The sequence below is a fragment of a genome, unplaced genomic scaffold (assembly GCF_019419815.1).
Source record: "Pyrus x bretschneideri cultivar Hongxiangsu unplaced genomic scaffold, Pyrus_bretschneideri_v1 Contig1, whole genome shotgun sequence".
NCBI lineage: Eukaryota > Viridiplantae > Streptophyta > Magnoliopsida > Rosales > Rosaceae > Pyrus > Pyrus x bretschneideri.
Window position 1 is genome coordinate 4,325,922 of NW_025999390.1, and position 24,024 is coordinate 4,349,945.

Genomic DNA, 24,024 nt, shown 5'->3' on the forward strand with positions numbered 1-24,024 from the left:
GTGTGGATCTCCCACGTATGACCCACTAATTAGGTCCCATGTGAGGAGGCGTGTTGAAATGTCCCACGTCGACCATATCAATGACAAAAGAATAGTTTAAATACCCTAATCTCACTCCAACTAATACCGAAGCCTTTTGTGATAAAACCCCATATCTAACGGATTTTGCATGTGGTAATTACCAAGTTGGGGACAATATCAGTGTTGTTGGAAGTGAGCCTCACAAACCTGTCTCTCTGATAATTCTACACAACGTATGGCCTGTCTCTATGATAATTCTACACAATTAACCAGTTCTCTGCTCACCCTCAATGCCACCAACGCCCATTGTCGGGTTCTTTCCAGTCACTATCTCCAACACAACAATCCCATCGCTGTAAACATCCACTTTCGACGTAATGGGCTGGTTGTACACCCATTCCGGTGCAATGTAGCCTCTCGTTCCTAGTATCCTCAAAAAGCTCTTAATTTTAAGTCCAAGCGGATGTTTTGAGGCTTAACATAACACTGCAGAACCCACTCCAACACACACTTCGTGCAGATAAGCAAGGCCTTTCATAGTCCCGCCAGCAATCTCAAACCTCTTCTCCCAATCAAGGACAATGGAAGACAACTTCCTGGCCAAGGAACGACGCTCCATGTACTCGTAAACGAGAAGCCTGTGCTTTTTCTCTGAGCAATATCCCGACATGTCAATCAAGTACATATGGTTCAGCCTTCCAACTGTGTTAGCTTCACCTAGAAATTCAACTTCTCCTTCATCAGCCCCGTTAAGTAGCTTAATCGCGGCAACTCTTTGATCAGCCAATACACCTTTGTACACTATTCCTCCTGCCAATCTCTTCACTAAAACCACGTGTCGCCTTCTTGAGCTCGGCATAGCTGAATCTTTTGAACCCATGCAGCAAGAATGTACCCCTGCATATATCCTCATTGGAATCTCGCCGGGTAGTAATACTTAACAAGCCCCAAACCAAAAGGACACAAACGACCTCAAACCCGCCAACTCCAATTGCAAACCAGAGCAGGAAATTCACTGGACCAGCTACACGGCTTTTCACATAATTTCTATTTAGACCAACAACTCTGCTTAAGCAGGTTAACTGATACTGTTCTTGGGACTTTAGGTAATACAACACATGGGTTTTTGGCACTCTCAAGTACAAGTCTCCCCAAAAGCTTGGTGACCTGTGTCCGTTGAGCAACGTTGTCTTACGGTAACAACTATAACTCGGTCTGCCAAGGAATGCGAGAGTATTGGAACCCTTTGAAGTTAAATTCGGGCTCACAACCATAGTGCCAATCAGTGTGATAAGTCATTTTTCGTAGCCTGGAATGCAAGAGCATTTCCTACCATATTTCGGATCATATCTGCATGCGCTATTGACTCCGCAAATTCCACGAATACCTCATTATATGTACTCACAATTCTCGATGCAAAGCATTAGCGCCAAAACAAATTGCCCCTGAATAATAATAAAATGAGACGCAAAGACTCCAAGTCCAAGACTGCGGAGAGTCATATCACTGACACTGACTCGTCCGCCACCGAGTCCGACAGCTCCGCCATCAAGATCGATTCCGACATGATCCACGACGAAAACTACGACGCTTCGCCCCCTTCCCCCGATTCCTGCCCCTTTACCGAGGGCGAGAAGGCCCTCGCCTTTCACAAGGCACGACTGTACGAGGCCAAGGTACTCGCTTTTCTGCAGGCGATTGAATTGTATTTCTGTATGGTTATTAGTGCTTTGTTTCCCGAAATGTGACAACAATTGCAACTTTTTGCTGATTGATCGCTCGTGCTGTGCGTTTTGATTGCAAGGTAACCGATGTCCGATATAAGATGGATTGGGAGTTTTATGTTCATTACGCTGTAAGTATGAACACTAATGTTCTATAAATTCGGATTTTCTTCGATCAAACATACTAAATGCGTGATTATTTCATTTGTAAGCTCAAATTTTGTATCTTTTCTCGGAAGTTAAATGCTGTCTGATTTGTGTGTGGTTGCATTTCTTGATTGTATGTTCTTCTGTCCTGCAGGGATGGAACAAAAGGTGAGCCCGCCTTCCTGCTTGAAGTTTCCGAATTTTGGGTTCATGTTCATTGATTTAAGATGGTGGATTTGGAAGCATGCCCTACTTCAGTTTGTGTGTTTTTTCATTTTTCAGTTACCATTTGCCATTTCGCTTCAGTTTAAGTGGTCCTTTTCACCTTAGCTTATTAGACCGCAGCAGATGTTATTATGAGACCATTATATTGTAATTGATTCTGATGACGGAGGTTTATCGGAGATGAAGGCTAATGCTTAAGCTTTCATTGGTTAAAATCTCTTGAAACTTTTGATTTGATTTATCTTATTAACCTTTTCTCTCTTTCTTGCTCTCAACAGTAGGGATGAGTGGGCACGGTTGGATCGTCTGACGAAAAACACTGACAAGAATAAGAAGAAACACCAGTACCTCAACCAGAAACAAGGAACAGACAAGAATGCGAAGCTTACACACACAGCGCATACTAAACCAAAAAGTTATCATGGTTGGTTTATCATCTCTAACTTTTCTTTTGTTGTTGCCCAATCATGAAGTTTGGATTTATTCTTGAATGTTAGATGTAGGGTGTGGAAATTCTGGTATGTTACATGAACCATCCTATTTTTGGGCGAGCTTTGAGGTTTAACGGTCATAAGTGTTACCCTTCGTAGGAGTGAATGTAATGGATATGGGATACTGAAAAAGTAACAATGTAGTTAACTAATTTACCAACATGCATTCTTCGTTCATTAGGATGCCAAGAGGTTAGGTACTGAAAATATATCCTGTTTTATTAACTTCTCTTGCAATTTGAAGGTGTATATAATCTGCATTGTTCTTACTGTTGGTATGAAATTATGTGCAGCGTCTAGAGGGAAGAAGCGAAAGAATGACTCTGTCTGTAAGGTATGCTCTGTTCATTTGTCTCCTAAGTCCTAAACCATCCTTAGATTTCCTATCCAGGCTTATCTCTTCCAGATATTTTGCCATCACTATACAGAAGTTTGTACTTAATTTAGAGGCCAACATGAATGTTACAGTTTTTTTTCTTTTGATTTCAAATTTTAGGACAAAGGTGCCATACCGATGGAAGATCTTGTCCTTCAAATGCCACAAACACTAAAGAAACAACTAGTTGATGATTGCGAATTCATTACTCATCTGGGCAAGGTATTTTGAATTCATTACTCAAACCTGAATTTATACCTTTGATTTATTCATGATGAAATCCCAGTTAACGATATCCATATTTTATTGCAGCTTGTTAAACTTCCACGTACTCCAAATGTGGATGACATATTCAAGAAGTATCTAGATTACAGATCAAAGGACAGTAAGTAAGTTTCCTTTCTTCCATCCCTTGGCATCCTATATTTTTTAAAATTCTTTTATCGGGTTCCATTTTACAAAATGTTTATCCATTTTGATTTTTTTTTTTTTTTTTTTTTGAGAGAGAGTAAATTAATTTTCTCAAGGATTTACCAATGACGCTTCTCATACATTCTACTGGTTGGCCATCAACTGGAATTTGGGGTCTAGTTTAATTAATTTGGACCTACAACATTCACAACTTTCAACCTTTGTATTTTCTAGAATCCAGTTTGCAGATATGCACTTGATTTTAGCTGATGGACTATTCTTAATGTGAATCCAGGAAGAAAGCTCAATCTGTTGAAGAAATCCTGAAGGGACTGTGTTGTTACTTTGACAAAGCACTACCGGCAATGCTTTTGTACAAAAATGAACGTCAGCAGTATGAGAAAGCAATCACAGATGATGTCTCTCCATCATCTGTCTATGGTGCCGAGCATCTATTACGGCCCTTCGGTATGGACATACTTTACTACGTAACCAAATGGTGTATTTCTAAATAGAATTGTATTGAAAAATGCATATCATGCTTGAGCATGCTGTTGATTTTGTGGTTTCTCATGCTTTTGAAGTCTTTATTATATTAAGAGGTGGTCATCATAAGATCTCAACTTGAGATGTAATTTTTTGGTATTTGCAGTTAAACTACCCGAGTTATTGTTGGATGCTAACACTGAAGAGGAGACATCAAAAGCGTTGCAGCAAAAATTGGTCGACTTTCTCAAGTACTTACTTCTACTTGCTCTCCTACATAAATACCCAAAATTATATCTTTTCTTAATAGTACGCAGGTTTTCTTAATCCCACTAGTTTTTTTCTTTTTTGACATCATTTTCACTCTTGCCGATTGATCATGCATCTTGTCATGAAGGTTCTCACAGACGAACCCGAGTGCGTTTTTCCTTTCTCCCTATTATGTACCAGACGATATTGAAACCAGCACCAACAAAACAGATGTCTAAGCGCAGGCACACTTGCAACATTTTTGTACACAACACCGCGGAAGAGCAGAGGTTGATGATGTCTCGGTACCATTTTGAATATTTCATTGGCTTGAACAGCCGTTGAAACTTAATGTGTTCTGGGTGCACATATTATCATGTAAAATATCTAGTTAGAACATGGCCGATGCCTTATAAATGTCTGCGGCCCTACGCCTCGGGGTTGTATCTTTTGTGATTAATCTAGTTACAACATTGGCTTGCTGCTAATGTGGGGGAGGGCCAAGGGATCATGGTTTGTTACCTGGGGGATTCGATACTTCGGCGTTCTTGTCAAATTTTGCAACCGTGCTGATCCGTTTGGGTAGGTCTAATTTTCTAGCACCTCCATGATAATGAAGGGTGGAAAATTTTCATTTCACACATCAAATAATTGAGTTAATTTTTTAATTCAATACCGTCATCTGCACTCACACACAAGCAGTGGATGCAGATAATTTCTTCAAAATTGCTGTCTTGAATTTCCAACGATGTCTTCACATGAAGATGAAATTCTGCTTGAAAATTTGGAACATAAAAGGATAAATTTCGGTTGACTGCACGATCAGGCAACTTCCACATTAGATGAGACTAATGTAAAGTTAAGTAGGACCAACATGTAAATGCCCTATTCTTTCTGCAGCAGCCGCCTCTCGTTGTCCTTTCAATCGTGTCACATCTTGTGAGATTGTGACGGTCCACAAGTTGCTACCTGAACCCTAAGATGCAGAACCTTAAGCAGGCTAATGAATCCATATTATACTATATATTTTATTCTAATTTTAGTATTAATTTATTAGTTATTTTAGTAGAATTTTGATACTTTGTTATATATTTTCAATGTAGGACATTCGACTTCCTCTAAAGCAAAAAGTATTCAAACGATGAATTTTGGAGGGATTATAATTGGAGGATATTCGTGAGTCTTTCAAGATGATATCAAAATTCCAGATTTTTCTACCAAGCCGTTTGACCGTGGCGATGAAATAAAGGCCCAGCCGCAGCTTTCCCAGATTGATGTTTCTAGACATTTTGAGTATTTTGGAGGTTAAGATGGTATATTTCGAGGAAGATTCCTTCTGATGATTTGTAGAAGACGTCTTCAGCTTTCAAAAGAGACATTTTGGGACCAAATCGGAGTTGATTTGGTTGGTCAAAAGTGTAATTTTCTGATAACTCTGAATTCTAGTTCAAATAGGAAACCTTTTATTTTCTGTTTTATCATTTAATTATGTTTCCTAGTTTTATTCTAAGACCCTTTGCTAGGAGGATTTTAATTAGAGTAGTATAAATAAGACTTCTTAGCCATTAGGTTTCTCTACGCAACATTGGGGGAGAACGCAATACTTTGGCTTTGGAGAGCTTTTAACGATTCAAGTTTATTTTTAAGATGTTTTCTATCCATATTCTTAATAATATTTTGTTTTATGGTTGTTAGGGCAATGCCTTGAGCCTTAGCATGCGTATGTAGTTTTTATTTAATTGCTTATGATATTATGCATGCGTGCGTTGAGTTATTAATCACTATGTTTTAAACTGTCTCTATATCTTAATGTTTAGATAAGTAATCAGATGCAATTCGGTCGGAATACCACCGGGGGATTGAGTATTGCTTCTTGTGGTTGATAGTTGTAATTTCACCTAGGATGAATACCACATCTTAGGGGTTGCATGATTTTTCAAAGGGTTTTCACAAAGTGTAATGAGTCATGCATATTTATATTTGATCTAAATATCACAGACATATTGCATGTTTGATATACGTTCTAGCTTGCTTGAATACCACGAGTAGAATATGCATTAGGAAAACCTAACCTTCAAAGTTGTATGGGTAATTCATAAGTAATTGATAAATCTACATAGGATTGTTAAGGGGACGGCAGAACCCTAGGCTTTTACAATTTGGTTTTCAAAACGTTTTCTTTTGTTTTCTTTACTTTCCTTAATCCTATCAAGAAATTGCCAAATTGTAAAAGCCTAGGTTTCATCGTTTCCTTAACAATCCTATGTTGTTTTACCAATTACTTATGAATTACCCATGCAACTTTGAAGGTTAGGTTTTCCTAATGCATATTCTACTCGTGGTATTCAAGCTAGAACATATATCAAACATGTAATCTGTCTATGGTATTCAGATCAAATATAAACATGCATGACTCATTACACTTTGTGAAAACCCTTTGAAAACCATGCAACCCCTAAGACATAGTATTCATCCTAGGTGAAATTACAACTATCAACCACAAGAAACAATACTCAATCCCCCGGTGGTATTCTGACCGAATTGCATCCGATTACTTATCTAAACATCATAATGGTAGCTAAGTAGTAAGATCTAGAGACAGTTTAAAACATAGTGATTAATAATTCATGGCATGCATGCATAATATCTTAAGCAATTAAATAAAAACTACATATTCATGCTAAGGTTCAAGGCATTGCCCTAGCAAACAAAACTAGTTACTAACAACCATAAAACAAAATATTATTAAGAATATAGATAGAAAACACCTTGAAAATAAACTTGAATCATTAAAAGCTCTCCAAAGCCAAAGTATTGTGCTCTCCCCTCCAATGTTGCGTAGAGAACCCTAATGGCTAACAAGTCTTATTTATACTGCTCTAATTAAAATCCTCCTAGCAAAAGGTCTTAGAATAAAACTAGGAAACATAATTAAATGATAAAACAGAAAATAAAATATTTCCTATTTGAACTAGAATTCGGAGTTTTCAGAAAATCATACTTTTAACTAACCAAATCAACTCCAATTTGGTCCCAAAATGTCTCTTTTGAAAGCTGAAGACGTCTTCTACAAATCATCAAAAGGAATCTTCCTCAAAATATGCCATCTTGACCTCCAAAATACTCAAAATGTCTAGAAACGTCAATCTGAAAAAACTGCGCGCTGGGCCTTTATTTCATCGCCACGGTCATACGGCTTGGTAGAAAAATCTAGAATTTTGATACAATCATCTTGAAAGACTCATGAGCATCCTCCAATTGGAATCACTCCAAAATTCATATGTTCGAATACTTTTTGCTGCAGAGAAAGTCGAATGTTTTACATTAAAAATATATAACAAAGGATCAAAATTCTACCAAAATAACTAATAAATTAATACTAAGATTAGGGTAAAATATATGATATAATATAGACTTATCACGGGCAATGGGTCTTTGGCCTCCGATCATCCAATTGGAAACCGTGTTGCTTGAGTCTTGCAAATTCTCAACGATCAAGATTTGTTTGTCGCCCTACGAATAACACGATCGGACATCTTTACTTCAATTTTCTCTTTTAATAATGAATCGTATTTAGTGCGGTAGTTTGATATACATAAAAAATGTCCAGTTTTTCTAACTTTGGTCTCCATCAACCCAATTGATGCGGGTGTGGTCCTACAACTACATACGTACAGTTCATGACCATGTTCTCTTAATTTAGTTCAGCTATCTGCAGCCAATCCCATTGCCCCCTCTCACCTCACATGGCCACTCTGTTTCTCATTTTTCTTCTCTCTCTCGCCATTTATTCTCCACCTTCGTCTTCAACCCCCGACACTCTGAGTAGAGCTTCCTCCCTCTCTGTCGAGAAACTAGAAGATGTTCTAATTTCACCTGATGGAGTTTTCAACGCCGGCTTTCACCAAGTTGGCAACAATTCATATTGCTTTGCCATTTGGTTCTCCGAGCCTTCACCATCCTCCGATCGCCACCAAAACCCCACCGTTGTCTGGACAGCCAATCGCGACCGTCCAGTCAATGGAAAACGCTCAAAGCTATCCCTCCTCAAAACCGGTAACCTCATCTTAACTGATGCTGGTCAGTCCATCGTTTGGGCCACAACCACCACATCACTCTCACCGGCTCATTTAACACTCCACACCTCCGGCAACCTGATTTTACAAAACTCCGATGATCATGTCGTTTTGTGGCAGAGCTTTGATTCTCCGACCGACACCCTTCTTCCGCTCCAACCCTTCACCAGGAATGCAATGCTTGTCTCCACAAGAAGCCAGAGCAATTCCTCCTCCGGCTTCTACAAGCTCTTCTTCGACAATGACAACCTCCTCCGTCTACTTTTTGACGGTCTCGAGGTCTCCAGTGTCTACTGGCCCGACCCTTCTCGCGTGAGCTGGGACAATGAAAGGTCCACCTACAACAACACCAGAACAGCCATGCTCGATTCTTTAGGCAGTTTTGTCTCGTCGGACAACTTAACTTTTATGTCAACAGATTACGGTGCGAGGTTGCAGAGGATGTTGAGGATTGATTTTGATGGAAATGTTCGATTGTATAGTCGCGAAAGGGCGGGGGAAAAATGGGTGGTTTCATGGCAGGCCATTTCGGATCCATGCAAGGTTCATGGGACTTGTGGAGCAAACAGCGTGTGTAGCTATGACCGCGGTTTTGGTAGGAAATGCTTGTGCCTTCCAGGGTATCAGATGAGAAATCACACTGATTGGTCTTTCGGGTGCGAACCTCAATTCAATCTCTCTTACACGGAAGGTAATGAGTCTAGCTTCCTCAAACTTTCACAAGTTGAGTTCAATGGTTATGATTTCAACTCCTACACGAATTACAGTTACATGGAGTGTGAGAGCATATGCTTGAAACTGGATAACTGCAAGGGGTTTCAGTATACATTTGACCGTGGAAATGGTTTTTATAACTGTAATCCCAAGACGCAATTGCGAAGTGGGCACATGTCGGATTCTCAAGGGTACCTCTATCTGAGACTGCCTAAAGCCTTCCTCCTCTCGAATGGCTCTGGTATAAAGGCTCCAAAAGACTACGGGCTTATATGTACAGACAGAGTCATTGATCTCAACAGAAATTATGTGAAAAACCATGTTAGTAAGCCAGTGAAGTTCCTGCTTTGGTTTGCTTGTGGAGTGGGAGGGTTTGAGATCGTTTGTCTTCTTTTGTTTTTGTGTTTGTTAAATAGTAGAACCCGGAAAAATTCCAATGAGGATATGCAACAAGGGTACCTTCTTGCTGCAACCGGGTTCAAAAGGTTTAGCTACGCCGAGCTCAAGAAGGCAACTCGGGGTTTTAGTGAAGAAATTGGAAGAGGTGCAGGTGGATTTGTGTACAAAGGTGTATTGGATGACGAACGAGTTGCAGCGGTTAAGCTTCTTTATGAAGCTATTCAAGGAGAAGCTGAGTTTCTAGCTGAAGTTAGCACGCTCGGGAGGCTGAACCATATGCACTTGATAGAAATGTGGGGATATTGTTCAGAGGGAAAGCACAAGCTTCTTGTTTACGAGTACATGGAGCACGGTTCTTTGGCCCAAAATTTGTCTTCGAATGTGCTTGATTGGGAGAAGAGGTTCGAGATTGCTGTGGGCACTGCGAAAGGCCTTGCTTATCTGCACGAGGAGTGCTTGGAGTGGGTTTTGCATTGTGATGTTAAGCCTCAAAACATACTCTTGGACTCAAACTACCAACCAAAAGTTGCAGATTTTGGACTTTCCAAGCTATTTAACAGAGGCGAGCTTAAGAACTCAAGCTTTTCAAGGATAAGAGGAACCAGAGGCTACATTGCGCCAGAGTGGGTGTACAATCTGCCTATCACATCAAAAGTGGATGTGTATAGTTATGGGATTGTTGTGTTGGAGATGGTGACAGGAAAGAACCCTATGATGGGAGGGGATGCCTTTGATGGTGAGCAGCGAAGACTGATCTCGTGGATGAGGGAGAAGGTAAATGGAACTAGCTCTATCAAACCACAGATAGAAGAGATCATAGACTCTTCGTTTGAAGGTGAATACAATGTGGAGAAGGTAGAAGTTCTTCTGAAAGTTGCTTTACATTGTGTGGAGGAAGACAAGGATGCCAGACCAACCATGAGACAAGTTGTTGAGATGCTTTTACACCTTGACAAAGATTGTTAGGTAGTTATGTCTTGTGAGGTTGCTTGCTTGACTCAGTAGCACATATAATTTCAGTATTATTTCCTTTGACTGGTAGTTTAGTTTCTGCCATGTTTGCTTGTCATATCGATTTTCTAACGCTTGCTCAACTTCACTCTCTCAAATTTCTACCAGATAATGTCTTGAAAACAGGTTTTATCATGGTAGAAAAACACAAATTTACGATGGGTACGCAACTTCCCTAGCAGGAATTGCTCAATTCTCCTGTTCTCCATTGAGAAAATCCTAATGGCGGAAATGATGAAATCATTGAGAAATTTTGGACCATTTAAACGATGATTTAAAAAAATCTTAAGACTTGAAGACGAAATATAATTTTGTGAGTCCAATTTTCCTCAGCATAGCAATGATACCATCTCTTGGTGCGGAACTACAATCCATGGCCAGGTTATCTAACTACTACAGCAGTAAAGCAGCCTACCTACTCTTGCTCAAAGTAGTTTGAGGAAATCTAGCCCCTGATAGAACGCCCCCAGTCCCTTGCTCAAATAAAATATATGGCCGCCTTGACATAGTCCCTTGCTCAAATTAAATATATGGCCGCCTTGACATAGTCCCTTGCTCAAATAAAATATATGGCGGCCTTGACATAGTTCACACACTTGAGTTCCGTTTCCAATCATTCGAGTTATTAGAAACTCCTTTTTACCACCATAAGTAAGAGTGGAAACAGAAAACCATATTAGTCTTGGTCAATTATTGGAAGCAGAAATCTTTGTTGCCTGTGGTCCTACATAGCAATAATACCATTTGTTGTAGGGCTGGTTTATTAAGCACTGCAACTCTCAATGTTGGATTCATTCATTGGTCACATGGACACCTTGTTTCTCATTTTTCTTCTTTCTCTAGCCATTAGTCCCCTTCCTTCGTCTTCAGCATCGGACACTTTGCGTAGAGGCTCATCCCTCTCCGCGGAGAAATCCAATGATGTCTTAATCTCACCGGATGGGGTTTTCACTGCCGGCTTTCACCAAGTTGGCAACAACTCGTTTTGCTTCGCCATTTGGTTCACCGAGCCTTCTTCCACTCACTACCAAAACCGCACGGTTGTTTGGATGGCGAATCGCGACCAACCGGTGAACGGGAAATACTCAAAGCTCTCACTCCAAAGTTCTGGCAATCTCATCTTGACCGATGCCGGACAGTCTATTGTTTGGGCAACAACCACTACTTCACTCTCGCCAGCTCACTTGTCCCTCCAGAACTCAGGCAATCTGGTTTTACTAAACCTTGATCGTGTCGTTTTATGGCAGAGCTTTGATTTTCCAACCGACACCCTTCTTCCACATCAACCGCTCACCCGAAACACAATGATTGTCTCCATGAGAAGCCAGAGCAACTTCTCCTCTGGCTTCTACAAGCTTTTCTTTGACAATGACAACCTTCTGCGTCTACTTTTTGATGGTGTTGAGATTTCAAGCGTCTATTGGTTTGAGCCATGGCTTACAGGCCAGAGTGCTGGAAGGTCCACGGATAACAGCAGCAGAACTGCAGTGCTTGATTCGTTAGGCAACTTTACTTCGTCTGATAATTTCACGTTAATGGCAGCTGATTATGGTGCAGGATTGCAGAGAAGATTGACGGTTGATTCTGATGGAAATGTTCGATTGTATAGTCGGGAAAAGCCTGGAGACAAATGGAGCATTTCAGCGCAAGTCTTCTCCGATCCATGTAAAATTCACGGCGTTTGTGGAGTTAACAGCGTCTGCAGCTATGATCCATTTCATGGTAGAAAGTGCTCTTGTATTCCGGGTTACAAGATGAAAAATCATACTGATTGGTACTATGGTTGTGAGCCTCAATTTAATTACACTTGCAACAAAGGTGAGTCAACTTTCTTTAAACTTTCAAAGCTTGAGTTTTTCGGGTATGATTACGGTTACTTTGAAAACTACACCTATACGGATTGTGAGAATTTATGCTTGAAACTATGTAACTGCAAAGGGTTCCAATACTCTCGCATCCCTAACAGACCGATGTTTAGCTGTTACCCCAAGACGGTATTGCTCAATGGATACAGGTCCCCTAGCTTTTTTGGGGACCTGTATTTGAGAGTGCCGAAAACCCATGTTTCGTATTATCAAAAGCCCCAGGAAGAGTATAGGTTAAGCTGCTTAAGCAGAGTTGTTGGTCTAAATAGAAATTATGTGAAAAGCAGTGTGGCTAGTTCAGTGAAATTCCTGCTCTGGTTTGCCATTGGAGTTGGCGGGTTTGAGATCATTTGTATCCTTTTGGTTTGGGGATTGTTAAGCAATACTACTCGGCGAAATTCCAACGAGGATATGCAGGGATATGTTCTTGCTGGAACAGGGTTCAAAAGATTTAGCTTTGCCGAGCTCAAGAAGGCAACACGGGGCTTTAGTGAAGAGATTGGAAGAGGGGCTGGAGGAATCGTGTACAAAGGCGTATTGGCTGATCAAAGAGTTGCAGCGATTAAGCTTCTTAGCGAGGCTGATCAAGGAGAAGCTGAATTTCTAGGTGAAGCTAACACAATTGGGAGGCTGAACCATATGCACTTGATTGAGATGTGGGGATATTGCTCAGAGAAAAAGCACAAGCTTCTCGTTTACGAGTACATGGAGCATGGTTCCTTGGCTGATAAGTTATCTTCCAATGCTCTCGATTGGGAGAAGAGGTTTGAGATTGCTGTCGGGACTGCGAAAGGCCTTGCTTATCTGCACGAAGAGTGTTTGGAGTGGGTTTTGCACTGTGATGTTAAGCCTCAAAACATTCTCTTGGACTCAGATTACCAACCAAAGGTTGCAGATTTTGGACTCTCCAAGCTAATCAACAGGGGCGGCCTTGAAAACTCGAGCATTTCGAGGATACGAGGAACGAGAGGATACATTGCACCGGAGTGGGTGTACAACCAGCCGATTACGTCGAAAGTGGATGTTTACAGCTATGGGATTGTCGTGTTGGAGATGGTGACTGGGAAGAACCCTACCATTGGCGTTGGTGGCGTTGAGGGTGAGCAGAGAGGACTGATTAATTGGGTGAGGGAGAGGGTTGATGGAAGTGGTGGGATTGGATCAAGGATAGGAGAGATCGTAGACCCTTCATTTGGAGAGAATTATGATGCGAGGAAGATGGAGATTCTGTTGGAAGTAGCTTTGCAATGTGTAGAGGAAGACAAAAATGCAAGACCTACCATGACCCAAGTGGTTGAAAAGCTCCTGCGGATTCACAAAGACAGAGATCATTGAGTGGTCTTATTACACCTCTGTTTGTTTCGTATACATGTAATGTTGTGCATACTATTACTGTACTATGTTACCTTTGCCATCGCCTCCACCTAAATCAGTGCCGTCGCCAAACTCATTAAACCTAGATTTCCCTAAAAATTTGGCTTCATTCTTTCTGGACCAACCAAATCATCTCCAGCGTGTGTGGGCTGTCAACTGAAGCCCAAAACCCAGACCAACTCGCCACACGCCAAACAGAACATGGCGGAGTCCATGTGGACAGAGTTGTCTGCCACTAGCAATGGTTCTTTTGTGAGTTGATGGGGCTAGAAAGGTTTATCCAAAGGTCATATTTCAAACTTTTTTTTTTACTTAGAATACAACTATTGTAATTAAATGAGATTAAATCTAACGGCAAAAAAAAATATTTGACAATTCAAAACTAAATCCAACGGCTATAACAATTTAAAAAAAAAGTTATACTGGTAAATCAATTTCATCAAAAACTCTATAAATACTTATGTTTTGTTCAAACATCGACAAGAAATTCACTTTTCTCACATAATTCTTCCCATTTTTCTTTCTATCCACTTTCAAAACTATTTCTTCCCTATCCTAAATTTTTCAAGATTCCAAAAGATCATGTACCTAATTTTTGTAATTTTTATGTACTAATGTCTATTGTTTTAATTATCGTGTTTTAATTTTTATGTAGTGTTTTAATTTTCGTTTGTATTAGTATTTGTTGTAAGATTGAATTATGGATTTGGGTTTAAGAATGGGGTATGTTGTTTGATTTTCCATTATTTATCGGAATTTAAATTTTTAGGTAAAAATGTTCATGAAAAAAAATTAGGATAGTCTATATAAATCTTTTTTTTTTTTTTTAAAGTTACCAGAAAAAATTAGATGAAAATCATTATGTAATAATCTCGGGCTAAAATTTTAAGCCATAACCATTGGAGGAGACAAAACAATTTCTAGTTTATCATGGCTTACAATTTTCTAGCTTAAATTTTTAAGCCTTAACCCCAACAATTGGAGTTGGTCTTACGAGGACTAAACCTTGCAAGTCAAAGACCACTGAGAGTGCACCGCACGAGGGAAATGGTCTCACCACTTTCTGATGATCCTGTAACAATCGACAAAAAAGCCATGCTATGAATCATCAAAGAACCATGAGAAACAAAGGTCGAGCTTCCTTCTGTGGTCCTTTGTCTAACCACACAAACCACAAGAAACATAGAAGGTGCTCTCCTTGCCACTTGCCAAAGTGAAGGAGCTACTAGGGGTGGGTTGGAAAAACCGAAAACCGAAAAAAACCGGACTGAAAACCGGACCGAGGCCGAAAAAACCGAACAAAAAAAAAATCAAACTGAATCTGTTGAACCGAACCGAACCGAATAATGTCTGGTTCGGTTTCGATTTTTGGGGTTCGGGAACCGAACCGAACCGAAGTCTTCAAAACGACATCGTTTTATGCTATTTTATTAATTAACAATCTTAATTCTAAAACGCCACCGTTTTACCTCGAGTGTAACCTAAACCTAGGGTCTCCTTCATCCTCTCTCAGTCTCTCCGCTCTCGGTCTCGCCTGTTTTCCCAAGGCTCTCAGTCTCTCCGCTCTCGGTCTTCTTCATCCTCTCTCAGCCTCATCTCTCTCTCAGACTCTGTCAATCTCATTCTCTCTCAAGGCTCAAGCTCTCACTGTGACCATTCTCATTCCTAATTCATCCTCTCTCAAGCTCTCGCTATGACCATTCTCATTCCCAGCTAGCGCCAGCGGTGGTGACCATTCTCACTCATAGCAAAAGGTTAGTGACTCTCATGTTTTATTTTCTGCTCTACATTCAAACCAAACCTCTAAAGCTCGAGTCTTAAACAGGTCAGAGCACTCTCATCAACAATTGGCAGTGGGCGTCGGGCGAGTTATCATTAGAAGTGACTTAGGTGCTTCAAAAATTCTCTATTATTTCTTGTTTGAAAACTTCGATTGAAACCCATCTGTTTCCCCCAATTCATGTCTTCATTCAATTTGTTTAAAATTAGGGCTTTTCTTCCATTTTTTTTAAATACATGATTGTATTGAATTTTGGTGAAATTTTAATCCAAAGAACAAAGAGGGAAAAGATCCAATTGCTTGAAATTATGAAAATAGACCCTAATTTGAATGCTAATAAAATCTAATTTTGAAGGAAAGACCCTAATTTTGTAAAATTGTAACTAAAGTAAGGATTTTTATTATGTTCATCATTTGAATTGTCTGTAGGCTAAGATATGCTTGTAAAGCTTTACAAGTTTTGTTTGGTTAATTGGATGCACCTTGTTGAAAGTTCCTTCTTTTGGTTCTCCTGAAAGAAAATTGGTTTTGAAACGTATAAGCTGTGTGAGTTCTTCTGCTGATCAGATTTGTATCATAAAGTGTTTGTTTTGGTAACATGTCATGCCTTTTGCCAAAGATCTAGGTCAAGTTATGAAAGGTTCAGGTTGTTGGGTCATTTCAAGACTTGGCATCGTTAAATTATGAAAGGTTTAGGTTCAGGTTGTTAGGTCAAGTTATGAAAGGTTCAGGTTCAGGTTGTTCGGAAATCATGAAAGGTTCAGGCTCCTTTTTGTTCCGCCTCTATGGGACATCCATATGACTCGTATGAGTGCGTGACAGTGAGACTAGTTTTTCCTTTCTCACTCGCTTTGTGTATTTAAGACATACGTGTATAAGTATATGACAGTTCTCTTAACTCTGCCCAATTATTCTAACACTTACGTAAGCACATCTCAAGAGGCTAATATGGTATTTACAAACAATTGTAGCAGTTGATAACATTGACTTTAGAGGTGGTCCATGTGTTGTTTAATGAGCTGGTCGACATTCATTCAAAAAGAGTATGTATCCTTTTTCTTTTTTCTTTTTCTTTTTTTTTTCTCCTTTAGTTTTTGGGTTTGGTCAAGACTCAATAGGCAGGGAGGATTAGTTGGCAAAAGGTTAGGTCTTGGGGTTTCATAAAACCGTGTGAGCCGCGAATGAAGCAGTAGCATGCATAATTCCATGTGCTTCGCACGATAATTGGAACCACCCTTCTCTCTACCATTTGATTCATTTCTTGCACCCTTAGGAACACATATATTCTCTCTTCAAAGCAAAAGTTTGTTTTGAAGTGTTTGTAAATAACTTTGTGTGTATCTCATGAGTTCATTGGTTGTTTGAGTAACAAAACCTCAAGGAGAAAGACGAATAGTTTGAGGTGTATGATATACTCTATAGGACAGACAACTTGATCATTACACTATCAAATTATCAATTCCACAAGGCCAACTGGGTTTCTCAACCCTGATTGCCTACAGAAAAGTTTGAAGTCCGTCATTTTTGAAATTGCATCTTCTCAAGATATATTTGCATAAAGATTTAGCTCGAACCCAAAGATGGGGTAATCGGTAATGTTTGAATTGGGCAGGATGGAGGCACATGTCACATGGGACAGCCTAGTTCTTCTGAGAGTCGGATTCATGGCCAAACGATATAGTGTCTTAGATGAATAGTACGAAAACATTGTTTATGACTTAAATTTAATAATGTGCTTGCTAGTTTTGATTAACATTTACTTTTGTATAAGTTTGTAGTACTAACTACTATCCTCTTATTGTTTTGTGTGAATTAGATGAACGCAAAGGCGTCAAAGATCTCAAGGGCCTCAAGCTCAAGTTCAAACTCAATGAGATCAAAATCAAATAGCCCTCATGATCAAACAAACTCATCTTCGAGTATACCATCGGAAGTAAGTAGTCATATCTTTCTATTACTTTTGCCCTTGTGTTTAATAATTAATTCATTAATTGTAATGAATCTCTTATTTGAAAAATTAATTGTATGATTCTCTTATTTTAGATGGACATTGGTGAATCAACTCCGCCTCCAAACACCATGGTGGCACCTCGACAAACTCCTAGTTCTCTTGGTGGATCCGGAAATCCCGCCGATGCAACTCCAAAAGAAGGTGACCAAAATGACCAAGTAAGTAAAGAAGAAGCTCTTTTGGAATCATTAAAAAGTCATGAAAGGTCTAAAGTTTGGGAGCACTTTGAAAGAAAAATTGAGGGTGGTAGAGTTAAGGGGTTGTGCAAGTATTGCGCTCAATCATATATGGCCGACCCAGATAAAAATGGTACAACTAATTTAAGAAACCATATAGTAAGATGTAGAAGCTACAGTCCTAATAAGGAAATATTTGCCACAAATAGGCAAAAGATCTTAACCTTTGCTAGCACGAAAGATAAGTTGGAAGCTATAGGTTTTTCTCAAGAGGAAGTAACTAAGGCTTGTGTTGAGATGATAATTATAGATGAGTTGCCTTTTACTTTTGTTGAAGGAGAAGGTTTTCGCCCTTTTTGCATGCAAGCATGTCCTATGTGGAGAGTGCCTAGTCGTAAGACAATTGCTAAGGATGTACTTAGCTTGTTTTATTCCGAAAAGGATAAATTGAAGAGTCAATTGAAGACATTTAGGGTGTGTCTAACAACGGACACATGGACTTTTATTCAACAAACCAATTATATGGTTCTCACCGCCCATTTTATTGATGATGATTGGATGTTACATAAAAAGATTTTGAATTTTTGTGTTATTCCAAATCATAAAAGAGAATCCATCGCTCAACTTTTGGAGGAATGTTTAGTGGAGTGGGGTATAGAGAAGGTGTTAACCATTACGGTTGACAATGCTTCCGCAAATGATTCCGGTTTAAGGGACTTGGTGCACCGAATAAGTGGGTGGGGGATTCCTAATGCACTCTTGCATGATGGAAAATATTTGCATATGAGGTGTGTTGCTCATATCCTCAATTTGGTTGTGAATGATGGGATAAAATTGTTGAATACGGCTATACAAAGCATTCGTAATGCGGTTAGATACGTAAGATCTTCACCTCAAAGGTTGGAAAGCTTTAAAAGGTGTGTTGAGAAAGTGAGAATAGAGAGCAAAGGGCTTGTGATTTTGGATGTCCCTACTAGATGGAATTCCACATTTTTAATGTTGGAATCGGCTTTAAAGTTCAAGATGGCTTTTGATAGATTAAAAGTAGATGATGGTCATTACCTTCCGTACTTTTTTAAAGACAATCATGATAATATGAGGGAGGGGCCACCTTCGATGGATGATTGGAGTGAGGCGGGGATATTTGCAATCTTTTTGAGACCTTTTTATGAAGTCACTTTAAAAGTATGTTGTTCTAATACTCCAACCGTTCATACTACTTTTGGTGATTTGTTTAAGATCAAAAGTCTCTTGCATGAAAACAAAGATGATGAACTTTTGTCTATGATCTCCAAGTTGATGCAAGAAAAATATGACAAGTATTGGGGTTCATTTAAGGACATGAATCAATATCTTTTTATAGCACTTGTGCTTGACCCTCGCCACAAATTAGATAAAGTTGTTGACTATTTTGAGATACAATTTGGTGAGGATGAAGAAAAGGTTGAAAGTGCCACAAATGGGGTGAAGGACTTATTGATTGATCTTTACAAGATTCATGAAAATATGTCTTTGAGTACACAACAAAGTATAAGTGGTGGTGGTAGTTCTCAAATGACAAGTGGAGACTCTTCATCAAGCATGACCGAAATAGAAAGAAAGTTGAAAGAAAAAAGTGAAATGAGAAAAGCAAAGAGAGCCCGGGTTGTGCATAATGATGGTGACAAGTATCTTTCCAATCCTAATGAAGGAGAAGAAGAGAAGATGATGTATTGAATTGGTGGAGAGTGAATGGGGTTTCTAAGTACCCTATTTTGGCACGTGTTGCAAGAGAGATCTTAGCTATTCCCTGTTGGAAATGTGCCCTAAAACCAATCATATGATGATACTTTATGGACATTTCACATGTTAAACTAATCTAGTTTAATATTAAGGGCAAACATTATTGTTTGAGCCGTCTCATATAAATGTTATATGCTTAAACGATAAAGTCCAAGGAATATGTGATTGGAAGAATGCGATCTAAAGAAGTTAGATTCATGAGACCATTCTTTCGTTGACACATCCTAAACGTTCCTGATCATAGGATTGTCAATTGGGCATTGACAGTCCGTTAAGATTAGTACATGCTATGTCTTCTCTCAGGGAGAGTGACTAGTCTCGAGTCATTGGTATGTGTGACATCAAGACAAGTACGTAGGTGCTCAATAGAGAATGAGTTCACTGAACACGATCAACGAAGAGTTCTCATATTCATGTCACATGAGAACTCATGGTTGGGATAATGCAAAGTAGTCCTTTGACCTGAGGCATCACAGCTGTCTTGTGGTTAGGTACTTGATCTTTGATTATGTCAAAGTCACTCTATCAGGGTGTCCACGGCATCTTCGGGGTTAAGCCACTTAGCCATGGAGGCAAGTGAATGCGCAACAAGGGATCTCTAACCTTCAAACTGTTTGAGGGAGAATACTCTATGATATGATTTAGAATCTCTGGCCAGAGTATGAATGAGATGTTGGAATGCGTTCCAGATCACATTCAAGGCAATCATATAAGTACAAGATTCACATTGGATAGTAGACATGAATAAACTATCAAACCAAACAATGTGGTCAAGAGTATTGTATTAGAGAAAGACCGTATTGCATTTGTAATCCTAAACTGAATAGGTTCTCAACCTCTTCTGATTAGCTTGGGTAACCATGACATGCTGCTAGGCGTCAACCATGGTTTGTGGAAGCCCTAAAAGTGTATTATCACTAATGGGAGAATTGAAAGTAAGTTTCAATTCACAATCGATTAGAAAGAGTTTTAATCGCCCACTACCTCGCTAAAAGGAACCTAATAGATCGTTCACCGAGTAAGGTAGAGTTTGAAGAAACAACGGAGATGAGTAAGAATAATTAAATGGTTTAATTATTTATCTAAGGCTAGGATTAATTAATATGTTAATTAATCAAACGAATAAGTTCGTTAAAGACCTCGGGTTAGTTTTGGGCCGCAAGGCCCAATGGGATTTGAATGTCAAGCCCATTAACTCAAGTTGTATGACAACTTGAATAAAACAAAGGGCTTGAAAGCCCAATAAACCTATAGGCCGGCCATGTGTAAAAGAATAGGGCTTTTGGTCCATTAGGTCACTTATTTGAAGGGACTATATAAAGGACTTTATAGCCTAAAATTTACTAAGGGTTATTTTTGGGGGAAAGGATGAGAACACAAGCTCTCCTTTCTCTCTAAAATTTCGGCCAACCTTGGAGGGATCATCTAGCAATCAAACTCCTCCAAGGTCACTCATTTCTTCTTCATTATGCCTTGGTGATGAATAATTAGAGGTTCTCAATTTTGGGAACTTGGAGAAACCTTTTCATCCATCCAAATCCATGGATCTAAGATGCAAGGAATGAAGGCCCTCTCTTTGGGTGATTAGCCTTTGCTTATGCAAAGAGGAATCTACAAAGGTATTGATTTCTCAACTCACTTTGTTTTGAGTTGAGTCTTGGTTCACCTATCTACTAGGCTTTGAATTTCATGGGTAAATGTTTTTTTTTTAAGTGCATACAAGCATGATTCCGCCTTTAATTGTTAATTGCATGCTATTGATGTTGCTTAAATGAACATGTTTTTCACAAATCTTCCTTCAAGTGGTATCAAGAGCCTAAGTCTAGTAGTTGGTGAATCCTTTTGGGTTTTGTAGTTCATAGTTTGTGATTTGAATGTTGTAATTGTTACAAGCTTTATTCTTGCTTCTTTGAATGTAAATTTTGTTAGAAAATTTGCCATCTCAAATGTTGTAGATGTAGTTCATATGAGCATGAATTTTGGAGCTAAAATTTGGTGCCATGTTTTTGGGGAAATTCGGCCAAATCCAAAGGGTGGATTTTTGGGTTCTTGTTTGACTTGTTAAAAGTGTTTTAAAGTGACTTTTGGAACCCCTATGTACCCTAGTATGGTTGTATGTTATTTCCCTTAAGTTTGAGTGGTTTTGGGATGTTTTTGGGTGAAGAATGTTCATGGAGCTCTTATGGGTTTTCATGGATGTTCTTCATTGTTCTTGATATGTTCTTGCCAAGAACAAAAGGTTTGGTGTTTTGATTCAAAGTTTTGATTTATTTCATAAAGTTTTTGTTTTGAAATATTTCTTATGTTTAAATATATTAGATATTTATTTTGAAAAATTAAAGAAATTTTAGTGGGTAGGTGTGTAATGATTTATTCCATTACACACACCCCACTTACAAAAACTTTGAATTTTTTTTTATATACTTTGCTTCAAAACCGGCCACCCTACTCAATTAGGGTCCTTGTGGGGATTTTGTGCAATTATATAAAGTTTTGATACTTTTGTGTATTTGCATTTTGACCCAAAAGTTTACGTTTTTACGTAAAGGTCCAAAATCACTAAAAGGACATTGTTTTGCTCCCTTAATGAAGTTTTATTTTTTGTGGAAATTTTTGGGTTCTAGTTGTAATTACATGAAGTAGTGGACTTTTGTGTTTTTACAAAGTGACCCCAAAAGTTTAAATTTTTGGCAAAATAGCCCAAAAGTTGAGGTTAATTGCACTATGGCCCAAACAAGTTGAGGTCATAGCATTTTGGCCTAAATTAGGTAGAGAACAAAAATTGTTTTGTCTCTTTAAATGAGAATTGGATTTTCATTTCATTTAGCTCCATTTAAATCAATTCTATGGATACAAAAACCAAATGAAAATGTTGCATTCAAGTTTAATTAGTTAAAGCGTTAATTAATTAAAGAAAGGGTGATTATGAACCTAAGCCTACTATAATTGAGCTATGTGAAAGGCCGTTTCAAATTTGTTTGAACCATGGGAATGTGTAGATTAAATTTTGGTTGTAATTTGATATGATCAATTGTTGTAAAAGAGCATAAGCACTTCTTTACTTTAAAGTAATTTGATTTGATCAATTGTTGTAAAAGAGCATAAGCTCTTATTTACTTTGAAGTACTCCTTTCTTATTTTATTCGATATGCATGAAATTGGAGTAGTTGGGTCCAACGCCCAATAAGACAACACGCCTTAATGTGATTAAATGCGTAACTAAAATCAATCACCATCCCTAGACCGAGATTCAACACTAGGCTCGTGTTGAATCGAATCAAAGGTTCATAGTCATCCTAAGGCCCTAAGGCAACTATATAGTCCATCAATGAATGCAAACCTCATGTTAGTAGTATCATATACTCTTGCTTTAAAAACCGTTTTAAAAGCTTAGTGGAAGTATTATATACAACTAAATCAATCAAATAGACCAATAGTTGTAATAGGACCAAAATGTTTTAATTGGATTAAAATGTATGTTTATATGTGATGAGACCTAAAACCCTCAACAAACCATTATTAAGTTGATAAGCGAGAGATGCTTTGAATATCTCTTCGTGGCCTTCCACCGTAGTGGGCTCCAATCGTTTGTGATTTGTACACCGGCTTCACCCTATCATGGGGGAGTACAAAGTGCATGCTTACACTCAGGAGGAGTCCATAAACATATGATGAGGTAAGTGTAGGCAACGAGGATAGCCAACATCGTATCATCGTGAGGTTATTCTTGAACCCCTACACGAACTAAGCATGGTGGGAATAACTTAACTAAGTGCAATAGTGCCAACATCGTATCATCGTGAGGCAACATTCTCTAGAGGCCAAACAAGATGGGTAATTACAAACGTTGTAAATGAGTAAAGCGTTATTCTCTCATCATTATTTTTGCTAACCAACATCGTATCATCGTGAGGTGGGCTTGGTAATGGTGAGTCTCCCATACCCCGCTAAGAGTTCAATAAAACTCTCGAATTCCGATGAGGGATATGGAATTTGCCAAAAATAGTGGGTGGTGCTATTTGATTTAAAGACCCGAATCAAATGGCTTAAAATCAATCAATTTATATTCGTTATGTATTTGTTTACCAATATATTTGCAAACGCTATCCAAAACTTGACAAAGAAAAGCCAAATGCTTTAATTTCCGGACTTAGTTCTACAATCCCATAGATTGTCTTTAATGGCTTGTAGATGTAACTAAGTAGTCTCATCCTCACAATCTTCCTATTGATAATGTATCATTGGAAGAATATGTTAGATAAGTCTAACATGAGAAGGACAACACTTTTAATGTCATAATTCTTCAAATACAAATTGTTGTATGAAGAAATAAGAGTTGCTTTGAACAACCCTTAATCAACACAAACTTTAGTGCTTGTCTCTTTGTTACACGAACAAGGAACTTGAGAAGTAAGCACAAGGGCATGGACACTTTATGTGCCATGATTCTTCACTTACAAATTGTTGTATGAAGAAATGAGAGTTGCCTTGAACAACTCTTGAGAGTTTGTTGTTATGTTTAGAACATAATGGTTGGTTGACAAAAATAGTCCATTTATATGGACTTATGATGATTTTGAATCATTGAGTGTTGAAGTGTTAAACCACTTAACGAGACGGAAACTAGGCAAGGACTTTACCTTTGTGTCCCTATCCTAATGGTTCACTAAGTTTATTGTAAACTATATAGTGAACAATAACCGCAC

General features: G+C 38.7%; 3 protein-coding genes and 1 pseudogene across 3 annotated transcripts; 3 read left to right on the top strand and 1 right to left on the bottom strand.

The window, feature by feature from the left end:
* Positions 1-286: 286 nt before the first annotated feature.
* LOC103955164 lies at positions 287-1,295 on the bottom strand (annotated as a pseudogene).
* Positions 1,273-4,618, top strand: LOC103950627 (protein MRG1-like). Its single transcript, XM_048580548.1, has 10 exons — positions 1,273-1,697; positions 1,826-1,876; positions 2,047-2,060; positions 2,396-2,541; positions 2,902-2,942; positions 3,105-3,206; positions 3,297-3,373; positions 3,691-3,863; positions 4,048-4,132; positions 4,279-4,618. The coding sequence occupies exons 1-10, from the start codon at positions 1,482-1,484 to the stop codon at positions 4,367-4,369; spliced, it is 996 nt and encodes a 331-aa protein (XP_048436505.1). The 5' UTR covers positions 1,273-1,481; the 3' UTR covers positions 4,370-4,618.
* A 3,138-nt stretch (positions 4,619-7,756) lies between these two features.
* Positions 7,757-10,388, top strand: LOC103950616 (putative receptor protein kinase ZmPK1). Its single transcript, XM_009361848.3, has one exon. The coding sequence runs from the start codon at positions 7,877-7,879 to the stop codon at positions 10,283-10,285; it is 2,409 nt and encodes an 802-aa protein (XP_009360123.2). The 5' UTR covers positions 7,757-7,876; the 3' UTR covers positions 10,286-10,388.
* A 733-nt stretch (positions 10,389-11,121) lies between these two features.
* On the top strand, positions 11,122-13,618 carry LOC103950605 (putative receptor protein kinase ZmPK1). Its single transcript, XM_009361839.3, has one exon. The coding sequence runs from the start codon at positions 11,137-11,139 to the stop codon at positions 13,528-13,530; it is 2,394 nt and encodes a 797-aa protein (XP_009360114.3). The 5' UTR covers positions 11,122-11,136; the 3' UTR covers positions 13,531-13,618.
* Positions 13,619-24,024: the final 10,406 nt, after the last annotated feature.

Excerpts from the sequence above, each read along its gene's own strand:
- LOC103950627 (XM_048580548.1), top strand. The coding sequence starts at position 1,482 with ATGAGACGCAAAGACTCCAAGTCCAAGACTGCGGAGAGTCATATCACT. Across the intron at positions 3,207-3,296 it reads TCATTACTCATCTGGGCAAG|CTTGTTAAACTTCCACGTAC; the intron begins GTATTTTGAATT and ends ATTTTATTGCAG. Across the intron at positions 3,864-4,047 it reads GCATCTATTACGGCCCTTCG|TTAAACTACCCGAGTTATTG; the intron begins GTATGGACATAC and ends TGGTATTTGCAG.
- LOC103950616 (XM_009361848.3), top strand. The coding sequence starts at position 7,877 with ATGGCCACTCTGTTTCTCATTTTTCTTCTCTCTCTCGCCATTTATTCT.
- LOC103950605 (XM_009361839.3), top strand. The coding sequence starts at position 11,137 with ATGGACACCTTGTTTCTCATTTTTCTTCTTTCTCTAGCCATTAGTCCC.